Source organism: Taurulus bubalis, assembly GCF_910589615.1.
Source record: "Taurulus bubalis genome assembly, chromosome: 7".
Taxonomy (NCBI): Eukaryota; Metazoa; Chordata; class Actinopteri; order Perciformes; family Cottidae; genus Taurulus; species Taurulus bubalis.
The window spans coordinates 4,418,090-4,443,568 of NC_136595.1; the positions used below are offsets into that span (position 1 = coordinate 4,418,090).

At 41.4% G+C, this 25,479-nt stretch overlaps 2 protein-coding genes across 2 annotated transcripts; both read left to right on the forward strand.

Moving 5' to 3' along the window:
• Window positions 1–1,597: 1,597 nt before the first annotated feature.
• LOC306739412 (zinc transporter ZIP3-like) lies at window positions 1,598–4,694 on the forward strand (the record flags this gene model as incomplete). The annotated part of the gene is made up of 2 exons (XM_079221424.1): window positions 1,598–1,804; window positions 2,381–4,694. The coding sequence occupies 2 exons, from the start codon at window positions 1,598–1,600 to the stop codon at window positions 3,128–3,130; spliced, it is 957 nt and encodes a 318-aa protein (XP_079077550.1). The 3' UTR covers window positions 3,131–4,694.
• Window positions 4,695–5,541: 847 nt separating this feature from the next.
• LOC306739399 (excitatory amino acid transporter 5-like) lies at window positions 5,542–20,705 on the forward strand (the record flags this gene model as incomplete). The annotated part of the gene is made up of 11 exons (XM_079221408.1): window positions 5,542–5,787; window positions 9,610–9,689; window positions 10,645–10,860; window positions 13,193–13,235; window positions 13,318–13,525; window positions 13,867–13,966; window positions 16,100–16,333; window positions 16,429–16,623; window positions 17,004–17,138; window positions 18,245–18,347; window positions 20,535–20,705. 11 exons carry the CDS (start codon window positions 5,542–5,544, stop codon window positions 20,703–20,705), a joined length of 1,731 nt encoding a protein of 576 aa, XP_079077534.1.
• Window positions 20,706–25,479: the final 4,774 nt, after the last annotated feature.

A 25,479-nucleotide genomic window follows, 5' to 3' on the forward strand; every position in this document is an offset into this window, starting at 1 on the left:
GCAGGACTTTTACTTGTTACAGATTATTGCTAAACGTGTGGTATTAGTACTATTACTTTGGTAAATGATCTGAACGTAAATTCAGTTCCTCCATTACGCCACTCAGCGCCCAGAGGACGCGTGACGTCAATGCGGAAGTACTTCCGTACACCTGCTGGAGAGGAGACGGTCGAACAGGTAAACACGGTGACGCTGACTCGCGTTTTTGGAGTTTACAATGTATATGTTGAGCTGAGGTCACTGCTTCGAGAGTACAAACACACAGACGTAAACAGCGTCTTTCTTCTATCACCTATCATCTTCTATCAAGCTAGCCTCGTTAGCAGCTGGGGGGGCTAACGATAGCGAGCTAATGTTAGCATTAGCAACTCCATTAAGTTAGTCACTGTTAGCGGAAACGCTCGAGGCTTTCTCCAACGTAAAGGGGTCAAATGTATCGGAAAAACGGAGGATGTCAAAGCAGACATGTTAAGTTGTTGTATCATAAAAGCGTAACGCTATAACTGCCAGAGACGTATGGAAAATAATATTGTCAAGCGGTATGATGCGCGGTAACGTTTTACTCTGAAGTCCCCGACCGGAAGTGGGCTTGATGTCGGGTCGCTTGATGTCGTCGGTCCCCTAGTTACGACACGGATTTAACGGTGAATAAAAGGTCAGAAACAGTTCAAACACAACCGGTTTATTCGTTTATCTCGGCAGGGATGTAGTTTAACTTTGCTTTACGTTAGTATATGATGGAAAGATGCGTTAAAGGAGAGTGTAGCTGACGTTACCGGTGTGCCGTGGTGGAAGAAGTAACGTTATTAAGATGTATTTATTACTTTACACAACACTCTGAAAATACACGACTACAATGAGTTAAAAGTCCTGAATTGAAAATGTTACTAAAGCAAAAGTATGTAAGTATAGTGCGAAATGCTGTCACAGTTAAGCAGAGCCCAAAGCCACACTTTCACTCAATGTTTGTTTTGTCCACTCAGCAGTTCACACCTTGCAGCAAATCTTCGCCAGACCATGTTTGAAAAAATAATTAATTGCAATTAATTTACTTTCAACTGACTAATCGATAATTCGCTAATAAACTAGTAAGTAAAGCTGTTGGATAATTGCAATGCAGTATCTTCCTCTGACAAACAGTGGAGTAGAACTACAAAATAAATACTCAAGTAAAGTAGAAGTACCTCACCTTTGAAACCGGTAAATGTACTTAGTTACTTTCCACCACTGCAGCTAAAAAAAAACTACTAATTCAATTCTGTATGAATTTGTTTGGACAATATTGTTGAGGTGGGCAAAATAGAGCAACATCAATGAATGAATGAAGTATAGGGACCTAAAATTGTGCTTAAGCACAGCAAAGTACAGGAGTAAACATATCTCATTGCTTTACATCACTACACAGTGCATTTATGTTGATGGAAATGTGGGTTGACTGGTTTATTCTGCACTTCCTTGTCCACTAGCGTATCACACTCACAATGTCTCTGTTTGTCCCATTAGGACCAGCAGGGAAGTCCCAGCAGCACCAGTATAGTCAAGCAGCAGCAGCAGGGTGAAGGTGTTTGTGATGAGGCTGTAGTGTTTGAGCTGAAGGATGGAGATCCTGGTGGCCAAGCTGCTTGGCCTGCTAGGATTGTTCGGCCTCATGCTGGCAGGTGTACTGGTCCCAGTGCGCCTCCTGCTGGCCGACTACGACAAAGCATACAGATACAGGAGATCTCTGTCTCTGTGTAACTCCTTCGGAGGAGGCGTGTTCCTGGCAACATGTTTCAACGCTCTGCTGCCAGCCGTCAGAGACAAGGTAACACACAAACACACACATAAGTATCATTACTAAGTTGAGGGTGCTCCAGTGTGTGTGTGTGTGTGTGTGTGTGTGTGTGTGTGTGTGTGTGTGTGTGTGTGTGTGTGTGTGTGTGTGTGCGTGTCTCTCTCTCTGTCTGTTGGTCGGTCTACTATCCAGGAAGATTTCAATGTCCCGCACAAATGGGAGAAATTCCCATAAAATATTATCTGTGCGTATTGAGCTTAAAAACAATTGACAGGCAAAGCTATATAAAGATTCATTGTGAATGCTTGACATTCGTGTTTCTTTTCTATTGAACCACAGCATCAGCGGCCTCCTATTTAATCATGCATTTATACGGATGTACTGATTTAAGTTAATAATGTGTTTAGGTGTGATCTAAACACATTATTGAAGAAAATTGAGAGCAACAAAACTACACAACAAATGTAATAACAGTGGCAAGAAATCAGAAACGGATTCAACCGCATTGTGATTTGAACTATTCAGAACCAATAAAATGCCGTCTGATCGATTAGCTGGATGAGTTTTGATCCGAGTTGACCTTCAGTGTGTGTGGACACTCCTCAGGTGGCCGACGTGTTCCAGCAGCTGAAGATCAGCAGCGACTATCCTTTGGCAGAGACGATGATGATGCTTGGCTTCTTCCTCACCGTGTTTGTGGAGCAGGCCATTCTGACTTTCAGGAAGGAGAAACCGTCTTTCATCGACCTGGAGACGTTTAACGCTGGCGGCTCTGAGGCCGGAAGTGACTCTGAGTACGACACGCCCTTCATCTCCTCTGCCCGGGACTCGGCGAGAGACGGTGGCGGTCAACGCTCCCATGGACACAGTCACGGACACTTCAGCCCCGCCGAGCTGGCGGGGGCGGGGCCTCTGCGGCTGGCCAGCCTGGTCCTGGCTCTGTCGGCTCACTCCGTGTTCGAGGGCCTGGCGCTTGGCCTGCAGGAGGACGGGGCCAAGTTGGGCAGCCTCTTCCTGGGCGTGGCCGTGCACGAGACGTTGGCCGCCGTGGCGCTTGGCGTGAGCGTGGCCAAGGCGTCCCTCGGCATGAAGGACGCCACCAAGCTGGGCGTCACGGTCAGCCTAATGATCCCGGTGGGGATAGTGGTGGGGATGGGCATCGAGTCAACTCAGACACTGGCGGGCAGCGTGGTGTCAGTGGTGCTGCAGGGACTCGCCGCCGGCACCTTCCTGTTCGTCACCTTCTTTGAGATTCTGTCCCGAGAGCTGGACGACAAACGGGATCGCTTGTTAAAAGTGCTCTTCCTCATCCTCGGCTACACGGTGCTCGCCGTGCTCGTCTTCATCAAGTGGTGACGCACGGGAAGTGCTCTGACACACTCAGCTATACCAAAGGAAGACTCTTAACCCCATAAAGTCCAGCTGTGAGAGACAGAAACATCTGGATGAACACAAACCATATGTTCTCCTCAGCTGTGTCTGTGATGGAAACAGGTTAAACAGAAATGGAACTGAAAGAGTAATGTAACCCCCTAGAATTTTTTTCCAGTGGTTTTACTTGTCACCTTGCAGCAGTGATGCACGGCTGTACTCCAGGTGTGGTTACAGTTCAACTTTACACCGGAGCAAAACTTGCCACAGTCAGCTGAGACCAAAAGAAGCATATCTTTTTATTTCCTCAAAATCCTTTTATTTATTTTAATGATGAGTAAACATAACACAACGTTGTTTTGCAATGTATGACTGTGATTTTCATTGAGACTTTAACATGTTTTTTGTTTGTTTTTTACCTCTGTGAATAAATTAAAAGATCAGTAGAAACTTAATCCAGAATTTTAAAATAATTTCAAGTTCTTAACATTCAGGGTGGATCTGCTAAATGGAACTAAATAAACTGCAATCAATTAAGAATGTGAGATTTTGCTGAAAAAGAGAAAACACATTCTGACTAAAAGACAAGTAAACTATTGTTGGTCACAAATAAACATAAAAGAAGAAGAAATTAATCTCTTCAGGCTTTTTTTGCACTTTTTCATTTCCTCAATACTTATATTAAAAAAAAAAGTTTTTTACCAGTTTCCCCTTTTATATCGTAACTGTTATAAACTAAAAGTTGTGCAGTTTACTAATACTAATAATATTACAAGCAAAAGTCCTGCGTTCAAATTTCACCCATTTAAAAGTTCAAAAGTATTCTCATTGAACTTTAAAGTGTATTTAATATATTATCGGATTATAATTATTAATATATTCATAACTTTAATGTTGTGGCCTAATTTGAATAATGTAATATACTACTGGGTAGTTTAATCTATAATAATACAAAATGTATTAGTTGATCGTATTTTATAAGTAACTACAGCTGTTAGTAAATGTAGTGGACTAAAAAGTACAATATTACCCTCTGAGATGTAGTTTGAGAATAAAGTGTCAAATAATATAAATACTCAAGTAAAGTATGCTGTATGTATCTTAGGTACAGTACTTGTGTAAATGTACTTGTTTACTTCCCACCAAAGCGAAATTCAGATTTTGTATTGAGCCTCTGTCTCTATATGAAGTTGAACTAATCACACTGCAGCCTTTTAAAATGTACTCAACATATTTATCCATGTTATCTTTATTTGTATGACTTTTTCATCGTTGACCGTGTTCCTATTGTGATTCTGAATTGTTTTGTATTTATGATTGTTTTGACATGTCATCATTGTCTCGTGTTTCTCATGTTAGTTGAAATTAAACGCATTATGATCACACTTGTTGTTTAAGAGAAGAGCTTGATTGTGCGTCGTGATGTAAACGGCAGCAGACGCAGAACGACATGATGGAAGTCCAATATTCACTCTGTTCTGATCAACTCCATATTGCATTTTAACTCCATATTAATTTCATCAGAAGCTTTTCCCTGGACGTTTCCGTGAAGAACGGGACCAACGATGAGGACTTTTTAAAGATGTCCTTTAAAATTATGAAGAAAGATGTATTATTTTATATTCTACAATATATATATTAACATTAAAACTTGTTCTTGGGTTTAATCTATGGGTTGCGTCCTTCCCTTCACACATTTACACCCCTAGGGCCCCAGTGTATGTGTCAGTTTGAAGTGCTTTTAATCCACTTTTATGAGAAGATAACAGTCTTTGTTACATATAAAATACTTTTTTTGGTGATCCGTCACCACTAAACACCGAAGTCACTAACCTTATTCAATTGTTTACCAGACACATGTTCCCCAAAAATACACAAAATTGAAATTAATTAACATGAATAACTCTTGGCCAACTGCCCAAACCTCTTGATGTGAATTATGGGAGCCATACAGGGAGGCAGCTAGGCTTCATTCTTCATAATTTATCATGAAAACCTTTAATATATTTTTTGGATTAGCAACAAAAATCTTCTCGGCCCTAATTTGAGCTCATTAAGCTAAAACCTGCGCCGGGTGCAGGATCTTCTGACTTCTCAGAAGACCTTTTCACCCCATGAGCTCAGACAAATAACCAGAAACAACAACAGGCCCGGGTCCAGGATGGTCTAGCAGCAGGACCAGATGCCAAGACAAAAGGCGTGTGAGGTTGTTCCACCTCTCTAAGCCTCTTACAGTGGCTGTAAGTCTGGCTGTAAGTCTGCCTGCAGCCGGTCTGCAGCGCTGCCGTTGGCTCTGATCATGATGATTTAATCCCTCAGTGGAAAAGGCTAGGTCGTCTTTGGATCTTACAGGTTTGTCAGCCTGCCAGCCGCACACTACAGAAAACTTGGAAGGCATGGACAAGCTTCTTTTACCGAGCGGCGAGGAGGAAGAACGCTCTGACCAAGGCTCATATGCCCCGGGAGAAGCAAAGAGGACGATGGGGGATCGGGTGAAGACTCTCTTCCAGGGGACGGGGAGCCTGAGGAGTAACGTGAGGAGTTTCTTGAAGAGGAACGGGCTGCTGACGCTATCCATCATCGCCGTGGCCACCGGCTGTACGCTGGGCTTCATGCTGAGGGGAACTCATCTGTCCACACAGGTAAAGTCCCACTCGCATGTTGGGACGTGTTAACCTGTGCGTTAAGTTTAGGTCCAGACTCACCTGCTGGGACTCAAAATATTTCCTCCTACGTTGATATTTTATTTTTGTGTCCATTGGAATCTTACCAACAGTACTCACCTGCTGGGACTTAAAATGCAAAAAATACATGTCTTTTAACTTCCTGGTGATAAATTCTAGGCCTTGAAATTCCAGGTCCCACAAAACTTCATTTAAATATTTCGTTGATGCTGTCTATTAAACTTTGCGTCAGGACTGATGTTCCCAATTCAATACAATTACATTCATTTTCTTTAGCCTCAGATGGCTTTACAATCGGTACACATGACATCCTCTGTCACCCTTGCATCAGTTCAGGAAAAACTCCCCAAAAACCCTTTAACAGGGAGAAAAAGGGAAGAAACCTTCGGGAGAGCAAGAAAGGGAGGATTCCTTTTCCCGGATGGGAGACAATAGATGTCATGTACATCTCATATTTCAGCTCCCACATTTAGAGCTAATGAAACAGCTTGGTTGACTTTAGCAGCTAAAATAGTTTAGCTTTGCTTACAGTTTGTTTATGAGTTCAAACAATGTAGTTCGGGTAACAAGTCAGTTAAGCAGTTAAAACAGTTTGCTTTAGTTAGCTGTTTTATTTGTTTAGTAAAACTGTTCAGTTCAGGTTAAGAGTTCAGTTTAACGTTACTAGCTTAATTTTGGTGCCAGGTTCGAACGCTAACGTCTCTGTTTCTGCTGGTGTGGCAATTGTTTGCTAACATGTTAGCTACAACTACTTAGCGGATGCTCTATGCTGTGTCCACACCAAAACCGTTAAGAATTTTTATTATTATTATTATGCAAAGTCAGACGCGAATGGATGCGAACAACGCAAATTTCCACAGGGCGCCGCGAATGAGGTGAATGGCGCGACGCGGAAAATTTGCCTCGCGGCCCGCTTGTCATCACTGACGTCCTGCCATTGTTGAACCAAACTGGCTACCGGTCCGCCTCTAGTAGCGCTGGAAGCGGCAGTCATTCAGACGCAGTTCCTGGAGAAGTCGGTAAAATCCACCGAGCTGTGTACAGCTACGGATAATATTATGAGGATGAGGAGGATTATGAGGATGCATGTAAACAATGCAGGATTGAAATATATTTTTTTAAATCAGCATTGCAAATCTTTTCTAAGAAAGGAAATGTGTCTCAACATGTTTGTTAGAAAGATTGACTGCTAGATTGAAAGCTACAATATAACCTTCTAAAGATGTAGTTTAGTAAAAGGTACAAATTTATTCTATAATGTAATATATAACGATTTATTATACTACAATACAGTACTTAAAAACTACTCTTTAGTAAATGTACTTAGGTATTTTCCACCATTGCTTATATTTCACAGTAAACTTAATATTTATGTGACTGTTGGACAAAACACGACAATTTGTCCAAAGTCTTGTCCAAGGGGACTTTGGGAAATAATTATGGACATTTTTATAAATATATACGTAAATGATACGTGAAAAAAAATTTGCAGAGGAATTGATTATTAAGATAATAGTTGAGGCCCTAAAATCAATCAAGAATATACAAGAAAACAAACACTGGGACATCGTATAGACCTCTTAAATTACATTATTGGTATGTCTAGCATTTTAACTTCTAAGTTCAAAATAGTGGTTGGTCCATAACTGTCCTGTCTTTCCAGGAATAATTGATCCGTCTCAGGTCAACTATATTCAACACCGGCTGAAAATAGAAAAAGAAACTCAAGGGTCACACGATCATAGACATCAGTTGTTCTCATTTCCTCAACGAGGTTATGTTTTCAGTTATTTATTTTTTTTCTCATGAAACTTGGTGGAAGGGTGCCGCATGGGCCCATTATGAGAGCGGATCCCAATCACAGGGTGGATACTCGCATTTTCTTTTCACTGATCTGCATGGGTCTCCGCTCTCCCAGTGCCCTAGAAGTTTCACATGTAAAGTGGATCTGTTTTGGCGGGACTTCCTGGACTTAAAAGCTTCCAGTGTCAAAGGGTTTTGGAGACGTCACAAGCTCAGATCAAGACCTGTGGTTTCTTTGTTTTCCTTTCTTGTTCATCTCTTGTTTCTTGTCATGTTCTAAACGTTGATTTAATTAAATGATCTTGGTTTATTTCAGAGGTGGAAGAAGTAGTAGAAATACTTTACAAGTAAAAGTATTGCCTTGGGAATTTGACTCAAGTAAAAGAACAAAAGTATTTGCATCAAAACATACTCAAAGTACAAAAAGTGATTATGCACAACATTTCTATAATTGGATTATAATTATTGATGCACCGGTGTGTTCATCACCTTAATGTTGCAGCTGGTAATGGTGGAGCTCATTTTAGTCACTTTGTATGCTGGTTAGCTTTAATTATTAGGATACATCATCATTTATTTGTTTAATGCGTTTTGTATTCATCTGCATTAGCAAGTTAACTTAAGTTCTCAGACAAATGCAGTAAGGTACAATATTTCATAATATCATAAAATAGAAATATTCAAGTAAAGTACAAATACCTCTAAATGCAATGTCTTAATGTACTTGTACTTTCCACCACTTTCCATCAAAAGGAGCTGAACTTAATATGCCTGAAAGTTTGTTAAATAATGTTCTGTTTGTAAATTAAAACAAAAAGAGGTTGGTGGTTTCTCTGCACTTTTATACATTTTAAGTTAATTTAATAACCTTTTAATGAACCGTTTCAGGGTTCATTGACACACATCATTACAACAGTGAAACGCTTTAATAGGATGGGCAGTGACAGCTGACAGGTTCTCTGTTTTAGCAGCAACTCTGTGAGGCTCCTGGACAGATGTTGGTCCGCCGACACGAGTCATTAGGCCACGACTCCAAAACCTCCAGCCATCCTCCAGCTTTCTTCTTGATGCTCAACTACAATTGTCTCCACTAATTAACTCTTTTAAAAAAAAGTTTTTTTCTGGATCGATCTGTATGAAGCCAATATATATATATATATATATATATATATATATATATATATATATATATATATATATATATATATATACAATAATACATACAATAATCTGAAAATGTCTTCAAAATACTAAACATAGCTGGACTTTTTTTATCATTATTAATGAGTGAGAAACACCTCAAGTTACCTCTTATTGGCTGTCTGAAATCATGTGACATTCGCTGTACTCCTGCAGGTCCGTCTACAGCTCAGGCTTTTCTGTTTTAAGTTGATTTCAAACAAAGAGAAAAAAACAACAATGAAAGGATTATTTAAGAATAACAATTTGTCAGACAGTCTTTCCCATATAATAAATAGTTTATAATACAGATTAAATAGATGCTCTGTTTCTGTCTTCTTTAATGTTTAACGTATTGTTTAAAACGTTTTTTTTCCTCAAAACCATTGTTTTTTGTACATTGACGTTCCTGTTCTCCCGTCTTCTGTAGAGGATCTTTGAAGAACATCTTTGTTGTTCTCCACTGAAAGTTCTCAGTATCATGAATAGACGTATCTGCAGGTGTTTATCCAGCTCTTACTTTCACTTTGCTCTCATTGATTAAAGATCCACGTGTACTTTTATAGAAACTCTCGACATAAATTTACAAATAATATTTCCACAACATCTTTTGCTGTTTGGCTGCTATTTTAATAATAGGCCCGACTTGTAACAACAACCTTAAACCCCATTTAAAATTTGTTTCTGAAGGCGAAACAAGATAATCTAACACCACAAGGCATGTGACTAATCAAACAATGACAATGGCCCCGCTTTTATTTTTGAAATATTGACGTGAGACGTATTTAATCATTGCAGGCAAAGATCTACTTCTCCTTTCCTGGAGAGCTGCTGATGAGGATGCTGAAGATGCTCATCCTTCCTCTCATCACCTCCAGGTAGGTCGACGGATTCATGCTCGTCACACACCAGCAGATATATTTAAATAGTCATGAAACGTGGAGAGAGAAGAATAAAGATAGAAAGGAAGTTTCCGACATTTAAGGTTCCACTATTGGTGCGGTCCCCCGTCTGTTCTGTCCTCAAGTTTCCCTTTCATCAGACCCTTTGCACAGATGGGATGGATAATATTCATGAGGACATAATGCTGGAATCGTCAACGTGTGTGTGTGTGTGCGCGCGCGCAGGTTATTCTGTAGAAGCTTGGTGTTGTTTTCAAGCTGCTGCCTTCAAATGGCCGCAGATATTTAATGGACTAAAGGAGAAACTTGCCACACAGTATAAAGATCAATTCAGGCTGATTTACGTGCTTTAAACATCTTAGCTGTTCTCGGCCAACGTCTGTCCATGCTGCAGGCGGTGAAACACTGTAGATGACAGCAAAAAGCAAGAGACTCTCCCACTGAGCTGGAATGAAACGCATTGACACACGTTGATTCGGCAGAAAACATCAAAATAACCCCGTCTCCTACTGAATGTTGCTGTCGTTTACGGCTGCGATCATTGCGTTTCTGTGAGCGAAAGCCTGGCGTGTAGAAACGGATTGGATCGGGACATCCCCAGTCTCAACCCCATTTCAGCACAATCCATCCAACAATAGTTGTTGTTGAGATATTTCAGTCTCATGAAGTTAGAAAGTGACGCATTGTCTTTCTGCAGCATGGTTTTGAACTGATGTTATCAAACAAGATACAACATGCACATCCAATATTCTTGGATGGTGGATGTATTCTTTTGATAAAGCAGTTTCCCCCTGCTTCCGCTCGTTATGCTAAGCTAGGCTAAACATGTCCTGGACCCCTCTGTCCTGAGCACACAGATGAACCTGACTAACACATGAACTAAACCGCCGTGTGGCCCTCCCTTCCTCCCTCTGTCTGTCTGTCTGTGCAGTTTGATGTCGGGTCTGTCGTCGATGGAGTCGAAGGCGTGCTGTCGGATTGGCGTCCTGACGGTCACCTACTACCTGTGGACCACCTTCATCGCCGTGGTGGTCGGCATCGTGCTCGTCATCATCATCAAACCCGGCGTGGGGACGGATATGGAGAGCCACCGGCTGGGAGGGGGGCCCGTCATGACCTCGGCCGACGCCCTGCTCGACCTCATCAGGTGAGGGATGTGCAGAGGCCCGAAAGGTCAGACCCGAGACTAGGGCGATTTGGGAAAAAAATCTAATTGCGATTTTTTTCCTCCAATATTGCAATTGCGATTTAATATACGATTTTTAATTTTTTTTTATTGTATCCTCTCTTTTCCCCAACAAAACATAATGAATGATTTAAATATAACCAACACAATATCAGATACATTTAGTGTCAAATGTCCTTTCCCATTGGCTGGGCCTATTTGTTAGAATTAAATAAAAAGGAAATATGAATGTATTTAATCCCATCCACTTTCCACAACTCAACATAATTTATATATTTGTATATATTTAGCTTCCTGATTACTAATCAACACATCTCTCTCTCTATTTTGCGCACACACACACACACACACACACAGCCACACAGCGACATGATAATTTACCAATGGCAAGATGTAATCTGTGCCCAAAACACTGGAGCCTCGTCCATTCATTAAGCCGTGCAGCCAGCACCATATTTGACGCGTTGTCTGTCGTGATGCAGACTGAGGTTGAAATCTCCGTCAATAAAATGGACTGTAAGACTCTGGTAAGGCTCAGCTGTGCGGCTTGACCACAGATCAGTAGTGGTAGCAAAAAAGTCCACCGTTTTAAGCTCCGTGGCGACTTTCTCTTTGTACTTTTTGTACAGCTCCGGTATGGCAGTCTGACTGAAATATGTACGGGGGGTATCCTGTACCGTTTATCAAGCGTTTTTATCAATGCCATGGACCCAGGCTTGGTCACCGGGCTGAGAGGCATCATATCTTTGGCTATGAACTCGGTTATTGCCCGAGTGATTTCCCCGTGTCGTTGTGAATTACGTTCATATGGATTGACGCTTTCAAACATTTCGGTCAGTGATCCCTGTCTTGAGGTATTTGGCTTGTCTGGCGCACTGGCGCTCGGCATCTTGGCCATACAACTGTCATACGTTGATTTGTGGTGTTTTTTTAAGTGCTGGAACAAGTTTGTAGTGTTACCCCGTGAAGTAGCAACAGGAGCGGCATGCTCTGCACATCACCTGACGCTGCGCAGCATCTTCTTTTTTGAAACCAGAACAGCACGTCGGTGGTTCCACACCACCGACGTGCTGTTCCTCTTCGAGACTAAAGTCTCAGCTGTGTCAGTTTCTGACTGTCCCGTGGAGCCAGAGGCCATTGCGCAACAGGTTAACGGGCCGCATGAAAAGTTGATGCAGCCGAGTTCTCCGCTCTTTCGCTCGCGTCACGTGATGACGTTGTAAGGGGCCATCTGCCCCACACAGTGATATGATAGATATTGGAAAACCGCTTCACAGCCCAGATGATTTATTTATTTATTTTTTTAAGTGATCGTGCCGCACCCCACGTGTCATGAAAAAGTGCCGCCCCGGGCGGCGGCCCGGGTCGCCCGTGCCCAAAACCGCCCCTGGTAGACCAGATGGTGTTTTTTTCTTCTTCATATATTTCGTTCATTCATTATGACAGAACAAGTTATGAGGGACGTGTGGTTTATGTTGCTTTTCACAATATGCTAGCCTAAGAACTACTACAGATGAACAAACACAAAACAGTTGCAACCATCCCACCTTTAGCACTGACAACTCTTTCACTCTTTTATTATGTTAATTACACACACACACACACACACACACACACACACACACACACACACACACACACACACACACACACACACACACACACACACACACACACACACACATAATGATAATGAATAATAATCTAGTGGGTTTAACCTGTTCAGTCTTTGATTGTGTGTCTGCTGGAGAGGAAGTGCAGTTCACTTAATTAATTAGTTGTTGATCATTTATTATCAACAATAAGCTGCCAATCATTCTCCAGTGCATCAGATTTTGTGTTTTTATATCTCAGTAAACTGACACTCTGTGTTTTTGACAGTTGGTCGAACAAAACAAGACATTTAAAGACGTCACTTTGGACTCTTGAGAGACTTTCTTGACCACATGTTTCATTATTTTCTGACAATCCCAGTGTCCAACAGTCCGCTAAAACAAATTGTAGAAAGCACAACAAACACACACGCATCAATCCAATTACAGATGGGGCTGATTAGTATATTTTTAGTAATCCTGCGGGGGATGAGTGACAGATTAGCCGAGTCAGCGGCGATGCAAAGCAATGATCTCTGCTGCGGCACGTTGGCAGACTCCTCACATTGACCTCTGTCTCTGACCTCCTGTTGAAGGTCAGGTGATCTACGCAGCCGCTTCCCTCCCGACTCATCCGTGTTGGACTCTTGAGCCTCTGTCACTGTGGAACAACAATCATGTGTCTCTTTGTTCCTCCACAGAAACATGGTTCCCTCTAATCTGATCGAGGCTACGTTTCAGCAGGTAACGCAACGGCCAGAACAAATAACTTTTCTAAACTTGAGATAAAGCTTCTTGTAACAAACCCGTCTGTGTCCCCCTCCAGTACAAAACGGACCTGGTTCCCATCCTCAAAGTCCAGGCCAGAACCGTCCGGCCCAACTTTGTCTATGTCTACCCCGACGAGAGCGACCCTAAGGGTCGGACGGTGTACCTGGAGCTGACTCCGCCTCCGGAGATCTCGTACAAGACGAGTCCTGGCAGCAGCCAGCAGATGAACGTCCTGGGCATCGTCATCTTCTCCGCCACCATGGGTGAGCGGGACGGAGTTCACGGGTCGCTGGCTGAAATCAGAAAAGTGTTGGGGACCCTCGATCATTATTGAACAATAGCGGTTCAGTTGGGCTCTAAATAATGACTGCTGTTGCTCAGAGGGATCTTTGTCTCTTTCAGTTGTCCGTCTGGTTGTACTAAAACTACATTATGTCTATTTGGAGGACTTTCTACAAACTAAAAAGCATAAAAGACTATTCAGATATTTGAGATATTGAGTTGTCCTCTCAGACATTTCACTTGACACAATCTACGATTACAAACTTGAGTCCAGACCGTTTCTGTTGCTGCTTATAATAATGTACACACTGTTTTGTTGCAGGCCTGTTGCTAGGCAGGATGGGAGAGCGAGGAGCTCCCCTGATCAGTGTGTGCCAGTGCATCAACGAATGCGTCATGAAGATCATCAACGCTGCCGTCTGGTGAGAAGAATACTCTGAATGTACAGTACATACGGTTGAGAAAACACTGGTCCCCTTTACAGAAGACACTTTAATATGTGAACATTACAACAGTTGTTCGTGAACGTGATCCAAACTTGATTTGACTCAAATACAAGCTTGAGTAAAGGGTCCTGTGACCAGGTTGCATGCTGGGACGTGAAGGGAACTCATAGCTAAGAATAAAATAAATAGCATCAATGGAGGTCTGACTAGCTGGTATATGAGACGAGATATTGTAATATGGCACCAGTGTTGTCTTTTCCTGGTTTTAAAGTCTGCATTACAGTAAAGCGATGTAAGACCTGCTACAAGTGCAAGTTGCCTCCAGTTTCCACCTCCAGATGTATAAAGTCCAGAGGCAGCTTCTACTCTTAATGCCCATAATACATTATGAACTTATCAGAGAAGATGTTATTTTGAATACATCCTGATTTCACAGGATTATTTATATTCCTATAGTATAGTGTTCATGACTTCCCTTTGAAGCAGCAGAGGGTTTGACTTTGACCTACATTAAATCCAGAACAGTCTGGCATGTATCTGCATGTTTGTTACTTAATTTTTTTTTTTCATTAGTTTGTAATGTTTAACTACAACATGGTATTTTTATTAGTTGTTATTTGTGTCATAAACATCCTCCTCTGGCACGAGAAAGATTTTGTGGATCTGACCTGATGACCTTTCAGGTGGTCAGGTGGGGCAACATGGCTGTAGCATCATCCTGCTGCAGCACATGACCAGATTAAAGACGGCAGCAGAGCTTATTGACCTGAGCACTAAACAGATACGGATACAGTTCTGACGTCTGTCCTCAGGGTTTAGACCATCAGACTCTAACACACAACATATTCCCGCCATAAAATACTTCACAGGATTTCATTTCACAAGCATTGCTCATGGACGTTTAGTTATGGCAATCATTTGTGTTTGAAGCACCACCTGTTGAACATTTTGTCATTCGTTCGTTGTCATTCGTGAGCTGATTCTGAGAAACTACTTCAGCTCTTAAGTCGCTAAAACACATTATTGTAATAACGGCAGCTTAGAGCAGCTTAGAGAAGCTTTAATGAGACGAGCATACACATGCTAGAAATCCCACATTTAGTGACAATGGTGTAGATTCCTGAGAAGTAGTTCTCACTCACCCTCTCATCAGTTTAGTTTAATAGATGTTTTCTTTTTACTTTTATTTAAATACGTGAAAGTGAATTATATATTTTTAAATTAGAATAAGGCCAGTGCTAAAGGTAATAGTATGGTAATGTACAAAACCAGTGTAACGGTGGGCGACATGGCCCAAAATCTTGTAATGTAATTTTAAATCATGGTAACGGCATATATCACGATACAGTATTTTTTCTGTAAATTTAAGTAAAAAAATAACATAAAATAATACTGTTCTTCTTCGCATTTTTATATTTTTTATTTGGAACTTCCATAAATGAACAAAAACAATAAAACAAAAATTCTTTAACCTGCCTGAGAACAATAATTTAAAGTATTACAGACTCACCTTTCATTTCAAGAAGCTGACAAAACAGTGTATAAAAAAACTACAGTGTCTAAATGTGTGGTTATCATGAAACCAGATATTATCTTGGGTTGGTTGGCTCCTCCGGCTCTGTATGTACGACTTCACTCTCCTCTTCCATGTCTGCTTAAATCCTGTTACCTATTAAAGTAGCTGGATCTGCCAGATTATGCAAGAATATCTACCGCGGTGGAATTGGTATTGCCATATCTCTTCTGGTGGACATATTTCTATACACCGCCATATCACCCAACCCTAGCTCTATGCCATTTCTTTATGGTGGTTTATTTATTTTCTCTGCAAAATCATGCAGGCGATTAGGATAAAATGAACCTCATGACCAATACTAAAATATTCCCTGTGACCAACACTTTGGTCCATGACAAATTATCTGGAAAACTAGGGACTGCATTACTTTAAAATCTGAGCTGTATATTCATGATCCCCAGAGGATGATCTTTTATGATTTTAATGACTCCTTGACCTTTCCTCTGGTGTCACCCTAAGGACAAACTTTACATGTTTAGCTCCACTACTGCTAAAATAGAGCAACAGTGACGTTGTTTGCTATGTTCTCTCAGGTACTTTCCGTTTGGGATCATCTTCCTGGTGGCAGGGAAGATCCTGGACATGCAGGATCCGAGCACGCTGGGGAAGAAGCTGGGCTGGTACGGCATCACCGTGCTCGCTGGCCTCTTCGTCCACGGACTCATCCTTCTCCCTTTCTTCTACTTCGTCCTGACCGGGAAGAACCCCTTCTCCTTCATCCGTGGGCTGCTCCAGGCCATGGTGATCGCCCTGGCTACCTCTTCCAGGTCAGAGTCCAGGACAGTCCTGCTTTAGCCCGCCAGTCTGTGGATGCTTTCAAGTTTTTTTATTAAAGTTGTGTTTGAACGCTGCCTTTTCGTAGCTCTGCCACGCTGCCCATCACCATGAAGTGTTTGTTGGAAAACTGCAATGTTGACCGGCAGATCGCCCGCTTCGTCCTCCCGGTGGGCGCCACCATCAACATGGACGGCACAGCGCTGTACGAGGCCGTGGCGGCCATTTTCATTGCTCAGGTTAACGACTATGAGCTGGACTTCGGCCAGTTGGTCACCATCAGGTAAACCAACACAGACATGTTTTAACTGTATCTGAGACAATTCAGGAGGTTAGAGAATACTTCAGAGATTATGAAAGGCAAGAAGACCTAAACTTGATCTTTATGCAAAGAATCTTTTCTAAATGGACACAATATGTGAATGTTTGTTATCATATAAACTGCTGCAGGCAAGAGCTTACACTTTTAGTTATTTTGCATGGTAACAATCTCAATTCTTTCCTAACAAAAGTATGTGGGAGAGAAAATGTCTGCTGGTAGAATGTAGTAGCCTATGCTGATGATACAGTCGTGTTTGTAACTGTTTAACTGGCAAACCCTTTAAGTTCTGATTGGAATAACCTCTGTCGGTAAATCCTACTTCTTCTGTTTTCCTATTGCAGCATCACGGCTACAGCTGCCAGCATCGGTGCGGCGGGTATCCCTCAGGCCGGTCTGGTTACCATGGTGATTGTACTGACATCAGTGGGCCTGCCGCCAGATGACATCACACTTATCGTGGCCATCGACTGGATCCTGTAAGTTTACAGTTCTCATTCTAAGTATGTATATACATTAAGTGAAGATGTAGTTATGCTTGCATGCATTTGCAATTTATTTTAACTGAATCTCGTACATTTTATCAAATCAATGAGTACATTTACTCAAAGACAACTATATTCAAAGTTCCTCTTCGTATTTTTTGATTTTTTGAAGGTCCAAAGGCCACAAGCTCAGGCAATAAAACATTGATTTGAAGCCCACTGTATGAAATAATTACTTTAAGGATAAACTTATTTTGAATACATAGTTTAACTATCAGTGAAATATATAAGTAAATAAATAAGAAAAAAAAATGTATTGCTATTTACATTATTATTATTATTATTATTATTATTATTATACAAGTATTCCTGCATATCTGTGCTTCAAGCAAGTATTTGCTAGATTTCCAGAACTTCATACCAGGCTTGAAATCAAACCCACTACTGTTTATGTGCTCAAGAATTATGTGCAAAATAAGGTGGTGTCTAAAAACGTAGTCTATTAACAGGAAAGAGGCAGAGGAAAAAAAACAGCTGTTGCAGTGTTGGGGGTACAATGCCAAACTGAAGAGGCCATGTCTCTTAACATGGCCTCTTCAGTTTGGAATGAATAACGTAACATTCTGGCTACATGACATCTATTGCATCTGTCCATCCGGGGAGAAGGATCCTCCTCTGTTGCTCTCCCTCAGGTTTCTTCCCCTTTTTTCCCTGTGAAAGGGTTTTTATTATCTTTATTGGGGGAGTTTTTCCTGATTCGATGTGAGGTCCCGGGACAGGGATGTTATGTGTACAGATTGTAAAGCTCTCCGAGGCAAACTTGTATTTGTGATGTTGGGCTATGTAAAATAAACTGAATTGAAATGTCACTGGCACAGCGCTTTAAAATGAGTGGGTATACCAATGTACGACATGGTAAATACATATTACCATGTTGCAAAATCAGTACATTGGTGCTGCGCTGTGCAAGAATAATAATATGTTTTTTTAAAGTGGGTGGGACTTGTCTCTCTCATAATATGATTACATTTCTTTACTTTCGAGGGCTTGTCCAGAGTAGTTCTGGTTTCACGGTGTTTCCTCCTCATTCTGTTTTGCAGCGACAGGTTTCGGACCATGATCAACGTTCTTGGTGACGCTTTGGCAGCGGGAATCATCGCCCACCTCTGTCAGAAAGATTTCCCCCTTAGTGGAGCAGGAAAGGTAAATACATCATCTATGATTTAGACGCAAATTGTAATTTGTAATTTTCAAATTTCTCAGAATCTCAATTTACCTTTAACATACTGGTCATTGCTAACTTGTTGAGTCATGGAGAAAGCCAGCATAAAATACAGATATTTAAGAAAATGTATTCAAAACAAGAAAATCATATCCCAAACTGAATAGCTCTCTAAATAACTTCAGATTGTAAACATCAACATGTTACTTAATCACTTATTCACGTCTGTTGGTTTGAATTAGATCACAGCAGATTTTGCTCAGATTTGAACAACAACCACAACAGATTAGACATCCAACTTTCATTTTAAATCCTGTTGAGTCTTTGTTAAGCCCTGCCCTCTCTGCTGCACTCTGTTGCTGTGCAGAAAAGTCCATTAATAACCAATTGAGAACTGAGAATTTACTAAATGACTTGTCATTCTCTGAACTGGTTTGTACTAAAGGCCTACAGTATACTACTGCATACACTCTAAAACAGTAGCTCAACTACGAACTAATCGTATTAAAGTTGGCTAGCTAAACTATACTAAAGGAGGGCTAACCCTAACCCTTAAACACTTGGCACCTGATTGCTGCAATTTGGGCCAAAAGTCACTCTCCTTCTCAGTCATTTCTCAATCTGAAGAATAAACATCCATGAATCCACAAAGAAATCATAGAAAATAGTTGCTCCTTATGACTCCAAATCTAACTTCAAAGTAGTAATCACAGTAATAGGTGTATGTTCAGCCATTCCTGAAAGCATTATGGGGACTTCCAGAAATTAATGTATTCTGTTATAAAGACTAATAACAGAATTATCAAAATCCATTTATTTGTTCAATTATCACTATTAGTGTTTTTTTCCCTATTGCTTAGGCTAAAGATCAGCTAGCCTAAGTAAAGTCAGCTAAAGCGTTAGCTTGCTTTTGATAGAGTAATGCCGTGTTCACACCGGACGCGACGCGAATTTGCTGCGCGACCAGTTTACATGTAAAGTCAATCCACAGATGCGCTGCGGCGCGAATTTGCGAATGTGCGGCGAGATAGACGCGTTGGAGGCGGCGCGAACAGAACGTTTGACCTGGGGGCGAACAAAGCGAAGGACGCGGCACGAATTTGCGTTAGTTGAATTATCCCAACTCTGGCGGAGAAATCGCGTGACGCAAAGTTGCGGCAGCCAATCAGCGTTGAGAATCAGCGTTGAGAAGCTCCGCCCGTCACCACCGCCGTCTCCCCGTTTTGAATGAAACTGCTGCTGCTCCGCCTGAACCAGCGCTGGTAGCGGCTTCATTGAGACGCTGTTGTGGGACTACGGATAATAGTATAAACCCAGACACCATGTAGCTTGATGTTCCGGCATACGTGGAGTTTACACAAAAAGTATAAAGCAGAACTGGTGCGTGTTATTTCCATGGTGGATGGCATAATCGGTATCGTTTTACGGAGATACGCGAGACGCTGTTCCTGGAGGAGTCGGTGAAATTCACCGAGCTGTGTGCAGCTACGGATGATGTTATGAACCCAAATACGAGGGCGTTTCATGTTCCGACATGTTTGGGACTTCCACAACAAATATAAAGCAGAACTAGTGGTTATTTATTCCATGGTCGATAGCGGAAATGAAAGCTTCGTCGCTTGTCTCTCACAGAGGCAAGCAACAGAGCTAAGCCACGCCCCTTTGGTCGCGCCGCAAATTCGCGTTTGGTGTGAACACCCTCTTTCTACTCGCGCGAGTAAACTTCGGCGGTGGACGCGGCGCCGCAAATTCGCGTCGCGTCCGGTGTGAACACGGCATTACAAGATTGACACCACAGCACCATATTGATGATAACATTTCCTGTTAACTTCATTAAACTGACCAAAACATTGGAAACATTTTCATAAATATTCTTGCCTACGCGTTAATTGTGTACCTGGAGTTAAAACGTGGTTAACATAGAGACTGGAAGCAGGAGGGAAACAGTTGGCATGGTTCTGTCCAAAGTAAAAAAATATATCTACCAACACCTTCTTAGCTCACTGATATATTTCCACATGTTTAAGGACATTTCCACATTACCTTCGTTTATAAAATGTATCCATGCACTCAAGAAATCACAAATGATTTAAAATGCACAAAATATTAGATATTCAAAAATATCCATCTGGGAATCTAATGTGTATTTTTGTGTGATTCCCCTCCAGCCTGTACCGTCGTACGGGACGCAGACTCCTCACAATCACAACAACTCTCACAGCGTTAACGTGCCAATGACAGAGATGCACACACACGCAGACTGTATGTTCGACACGATGGCCGACCCAACAGGCGGGAGCCATGCTCACACCGTCTACTACAACATCTGTCAGGTGTGATCGGACCGGACCCGTGCAGCTCGCCTCACATCACCACCGAGTCTGATGAAAATCTCATGGTGATGGGAACTGTGGTTTAATTGTCCAAAAGTGGATTGGAGCTGAATTTGGAGCTTTGTTCTCATGCTCACTGATGAAAGAGACAACAGTATTTCCTCAGACAACAGGAACAAGGCACCATTTTAATGGAAACTAGCCATCAAGTTGGCCTGAATTTAAAAAGTGGGATGGTTGCTTAATATCAAGCAGAGAAATCCAGCAGGATCTCTGATTACCATTGAAGAACAGGATATACATGAGTCTAATCTGCACCAAAGGATTATGGGTACATGACACTCTCCTGGGAGCAGGTTCATCATCTGGTCTGATAGCGCCAACTAGAAGCTGTGCAAATCGCGGCTACCATGGCCTTTTTTAGGGCTAGGTACCAAACCTTAATACCTCTTGGGTACTGACCGAAATGGACAAATGAAAGATGGGGGATGGAAGACGGACCGCTACGTTTCATTAGCTTCACCTCAGGTCATGAGCTTTGAGTAGTGACCGAAAGAATGAGATTGCAGACACAAGCAGCTCAATTGAGTTTCCATCACATGGTCACTCGGCTCCGGCATTAAAGCCCTGTTCGAAACCAGAAGAAGAGCTCGGAGGAGCCAGTTGAGTTGGTTGGGGTATCTGATCAGGATGCCTCCTAGGACCCCTGATTTGAGATTATTTCAAGCACATCAACTGGGAGGAGGCTCCAGGGAGACCTAGAACACACCGGGTGGATTGTATATCTTATCAGACCTCGGCACATCTTGGGATCCTCCAACAGGAGCCCCGAGACATCTGGACTACCTTAACCCAGACCCTTGTAAGCAACACTTTTCAAGTGACACCCTTGCAGTTGGCTGTTTATTTGCTCGACTGTACCCTGAACAAAAGGTCCTGATCCTATATTTTTAGGTATAGAGGTGGATCAGCACCTGGATTAATTGTCAGAGCTTTTTAACTGCTCGTCATCTTCACTTGGATTTACCAGAACAAATCCACCTCTAGGTTGAGATGAAGATATTTTAAAAAACCACGTTGGATTCCTTTGGATTGGCAAATGAAAATACACTGCGATTGTCCTAAGAACAAAGCTGATAAGTTTGATCCTCCAAAGGGACGAACGTCTTCGTGCTGCTATTTGTTCCTTATGTTCACAACACTTTTACTCTCTCTGGAATTTCAATGAATCTTTTGCTGAACTGTGTATTTGATTGGCGGGTGGTCAATGCTGCCTGCGCTCAGACTTGGTTGAAATGTTAAAGGGTAATCCGTCCAATCTGACGGCTCAATCAATCCAAGTGCTCTTCATCATGCAGACTCAACCTTCTTCTTCTTCAGTCTCGTTTGTATTTGACAGCATGCTGGCATGCGTTCTAACTGGCTTCACTTGAAGCCGCATTATTTTCTCGTGTTGTTGTCTTGATTTGAATGTTACAAATTATTGTATAAAGTGCTGAAGGGATTATGGGAATTTTAGCAGAGTCAACTGCAGCGAACAGATGCTAGTTTGGGTTTAGTTACTACTCAACCACTTAATTGTGTTACCTCGAGTTGTTTACAAATTATTTACCTACACGTCTGATATCAAGTCATTACTAACAATGTGAGTTTTTCAAAGATTTTGAGATTACTAAATGTTCACAGATTATTTATTTTTATTGATGTAAAATTGGATTTATTAGCGCTTAAAAACTGAAACCATTAAGTAAAAACTGAAACCATTAAGTAAAAACTGATGGTTCGGAAGATAGTCAGGATAAACTAAATTAATTTAAATGATTTTTAGTTAAGTGGCTAAAACACGGAAGATACATTCCTTTAAACTCACTTGTGATAATTATTTTTTTAAACATAGACCTGCCTTAATTTGACCGTTGACCCGTCGTGGTAATCCACAAACCTCAATGTTCATCTGCCAACACACACCAACAAACTGCAGCATTTTCAACTGTCACCAAAGTACTATTTTCATCAAACCGTTATGTAGCCTACATACTCTATTTGTTCGTGTTTTTTTAATATGAAATATGCAAGTGTTTTTGGACTTTGTGTAATTTATGAAAAATAAATATGCTAATACTAATATACTTAATACTCTCTTCCATACAGTGATATTGACATGTTACTGTAGGCGACTTGTAGGAGATGAACCCGGCGGCAACCTCCGGTTCTGCCGAGTGAAGCCAATGCGAAAGTGTCTTAAAACTTGCATTCTCTCTACTGACCATCAGGGGGCGGCCCCACTGGTTGCAAAAAAGATGTCAGGTTGTATAGAAGTCTATGAGAAAATGACCCTACTTCTCTCTTGATTTATTACCTCAATAAACATTGTAAACATGAGTTTATGTCTCAATCTCTAGTTTCAAGTATTCTTCAATACAGCATGATGTTCATTTAGTAATTTATGAGTCAAACAGACAAGTGGCTGCCACTTCCAGAGCCGTTCTCTACGTCACTCCTCCGCATTCCAAATGCGATAAAAAACAACATGCCGACGGCTGTAATCCAAGATGGCGACAGACGAATTGCCGAACTGGAGGTTTCCAGACGGAAATCCACAAACCAATGGGTGATGTCACGATGACTAACTACTAGCCTATACCTCCATCAAAAAAGAACATCCTCCTTCCCAACTACTACTTTATCTTAGTGCAGAAATAGACGTGTAAAAGGAGTCATTGTGTGTAGTTGCGGTTTGTGTTGGAGATCCAGTCTTGAGCACATTTTGGGATTGCAAAATTTGAGTTCTGGCAAAGTTCTTCTCAACTAAACCCGGGTAACTCTTGTTCTTGTACATATGCCTACAAAGAGAAACAATGATTCAGCGAGCTATCTTTTTTTGTGGTTGAAATCAAAAATAATTTGGTACTTGAATTTAAAAAGATGACTTGTAAACTAATGAAACGAGACATAATCAGATCGTGTTTAGCTGTTGCTAGAAGCTTGCTGATGTGCAGTCCATTTACCATAAAGCATCATTTGCTGCAAAACCGTATGCTAGCCGCAGTCACTAGCTAATCAAGTCGATTCATGAGTTTGTACCCCTGACTCTTGTCCCTTAACTGTAACTGTAGAGCATGCCTTATTTTGTGGAGCAGTATATACTTCAATATGAATACATTTTATAATGTTAAAAGGCAATGTGACTTGCAAGGACTAATTAAATCTGCGTGAATGTTTCCAGTCCAGTTAAATCTAGCAAAATGTTGCCTAGTTCAATTTTGGCAACTGTGGATGTAGTGGACGAGTGAGGGAGTAAGAGAGAGAGAGAGAAGCCATGTTTCCACTCATCCATTTTTAGGCGCATTTTAAAGTATTGCATTAGTAAACTCAACGCAAGATTTTCAAGTCGAAGCGCTCGAAGTGGCCGCACAAAAACGTTGGAGTGCTCTGAAAAAAACAAGATTGGCTAGCTATATACAACGCTATACACTAAATTAAGAATAATAATTTGAATGTCAACCAAAATGTTAGTTAAACTATTTGATAGGCTGCAGCCTAATTTAATTTAGCTGTAATTTGTAATGTACTGTTGAAGTTGTAAATAGTCTTTGTTCTGAAACAGTTTGAGAAACAAGTTATTGTCTTAAACGTTGTACAATTCACTCATAGCTGAATCCAGGGTAAGTGCCAGTGCGTTTGGATGAAGATCCATGTAAGTTTATGCAAAGTAAGTTTAACTTCTTTTGGCTTCATGCACTAATCAGACACTCTCGTAGCCCGCCTCCAATGCTGTATCCAGTTTTCTTCATGCATCCATGCTAGCAACACCTAGCCTCTTTGAAGCTCATTTGCATGATGTGCTGGAACTCTGACTGCTCATCTCTTGACCCTTCCAACTGCTTCACAAAGACCTCTATAGAAAAGTGCAGAGGGGACACATGGACGCACAAAAGGACATCGTCACTACACTACTGCTCTGTCGCTGCTAATTATAACGCACTCGCAGAGCGCTGTAATCCAATAAAGGGAGCGCGAGGGCGCACAGGACCGAATCCCTGTGACGACGTCACGACACTCGCCACAGGTGTTTCGTTGGCTAATCCTCCACCACAGATTAAAGTCACAATGAAGACTCAAGTAGTGAGGGAGGAACAACAGGGATTAATCGGGTTAACCCAAGGGTCCCTTCAGTTTCTCTCTTCAAGGACGTTTACGGAAAGCTTGTGTCACTTTGTGTGCCTTTTAAAATAAGTATGACATTCTTTACTTTAGCATTAATGAGACAAACAATGTCTGGTCCCTGTTGCATCTTGTAAATCAGGAGCTTTAAACTCAACATTGTAGCATGGGGCCAGACCATGAAGTGCTTTAAGTGGATTTAAAGCTAAGCTGCAAGGTAGCATGTATCATCAGTATCCATGAGGTTTCATTGTGGGGTGTAGCTAACACTGCAGCCTCTAGGAGTCACCAGCAGAACATTTGGCTGGTGACCAACTGAAGCACAGCAGAGTCACTGCAGGTTCAAAATAGAAATTCATATTTGTATAGAATTTTATTTCTTCCAATTCTGGCATCAGTTTTGATGGTTTCTCGTATGGATTCCGTATGTTAATGAACTACAAAACGAGTAAATCCATCAACAAATAATACGGTCAGTCAAATCATTAAGATCTAAAAAGGAATAGAAACCTTTATACTTTTCCATTCAGTTGGTTTGGTAGTTTTTTTCCACTTTACCTCCAATCACTTGATTATTAATCTTATTAATCTATGTTTGACAAGTTCATTTTAACTT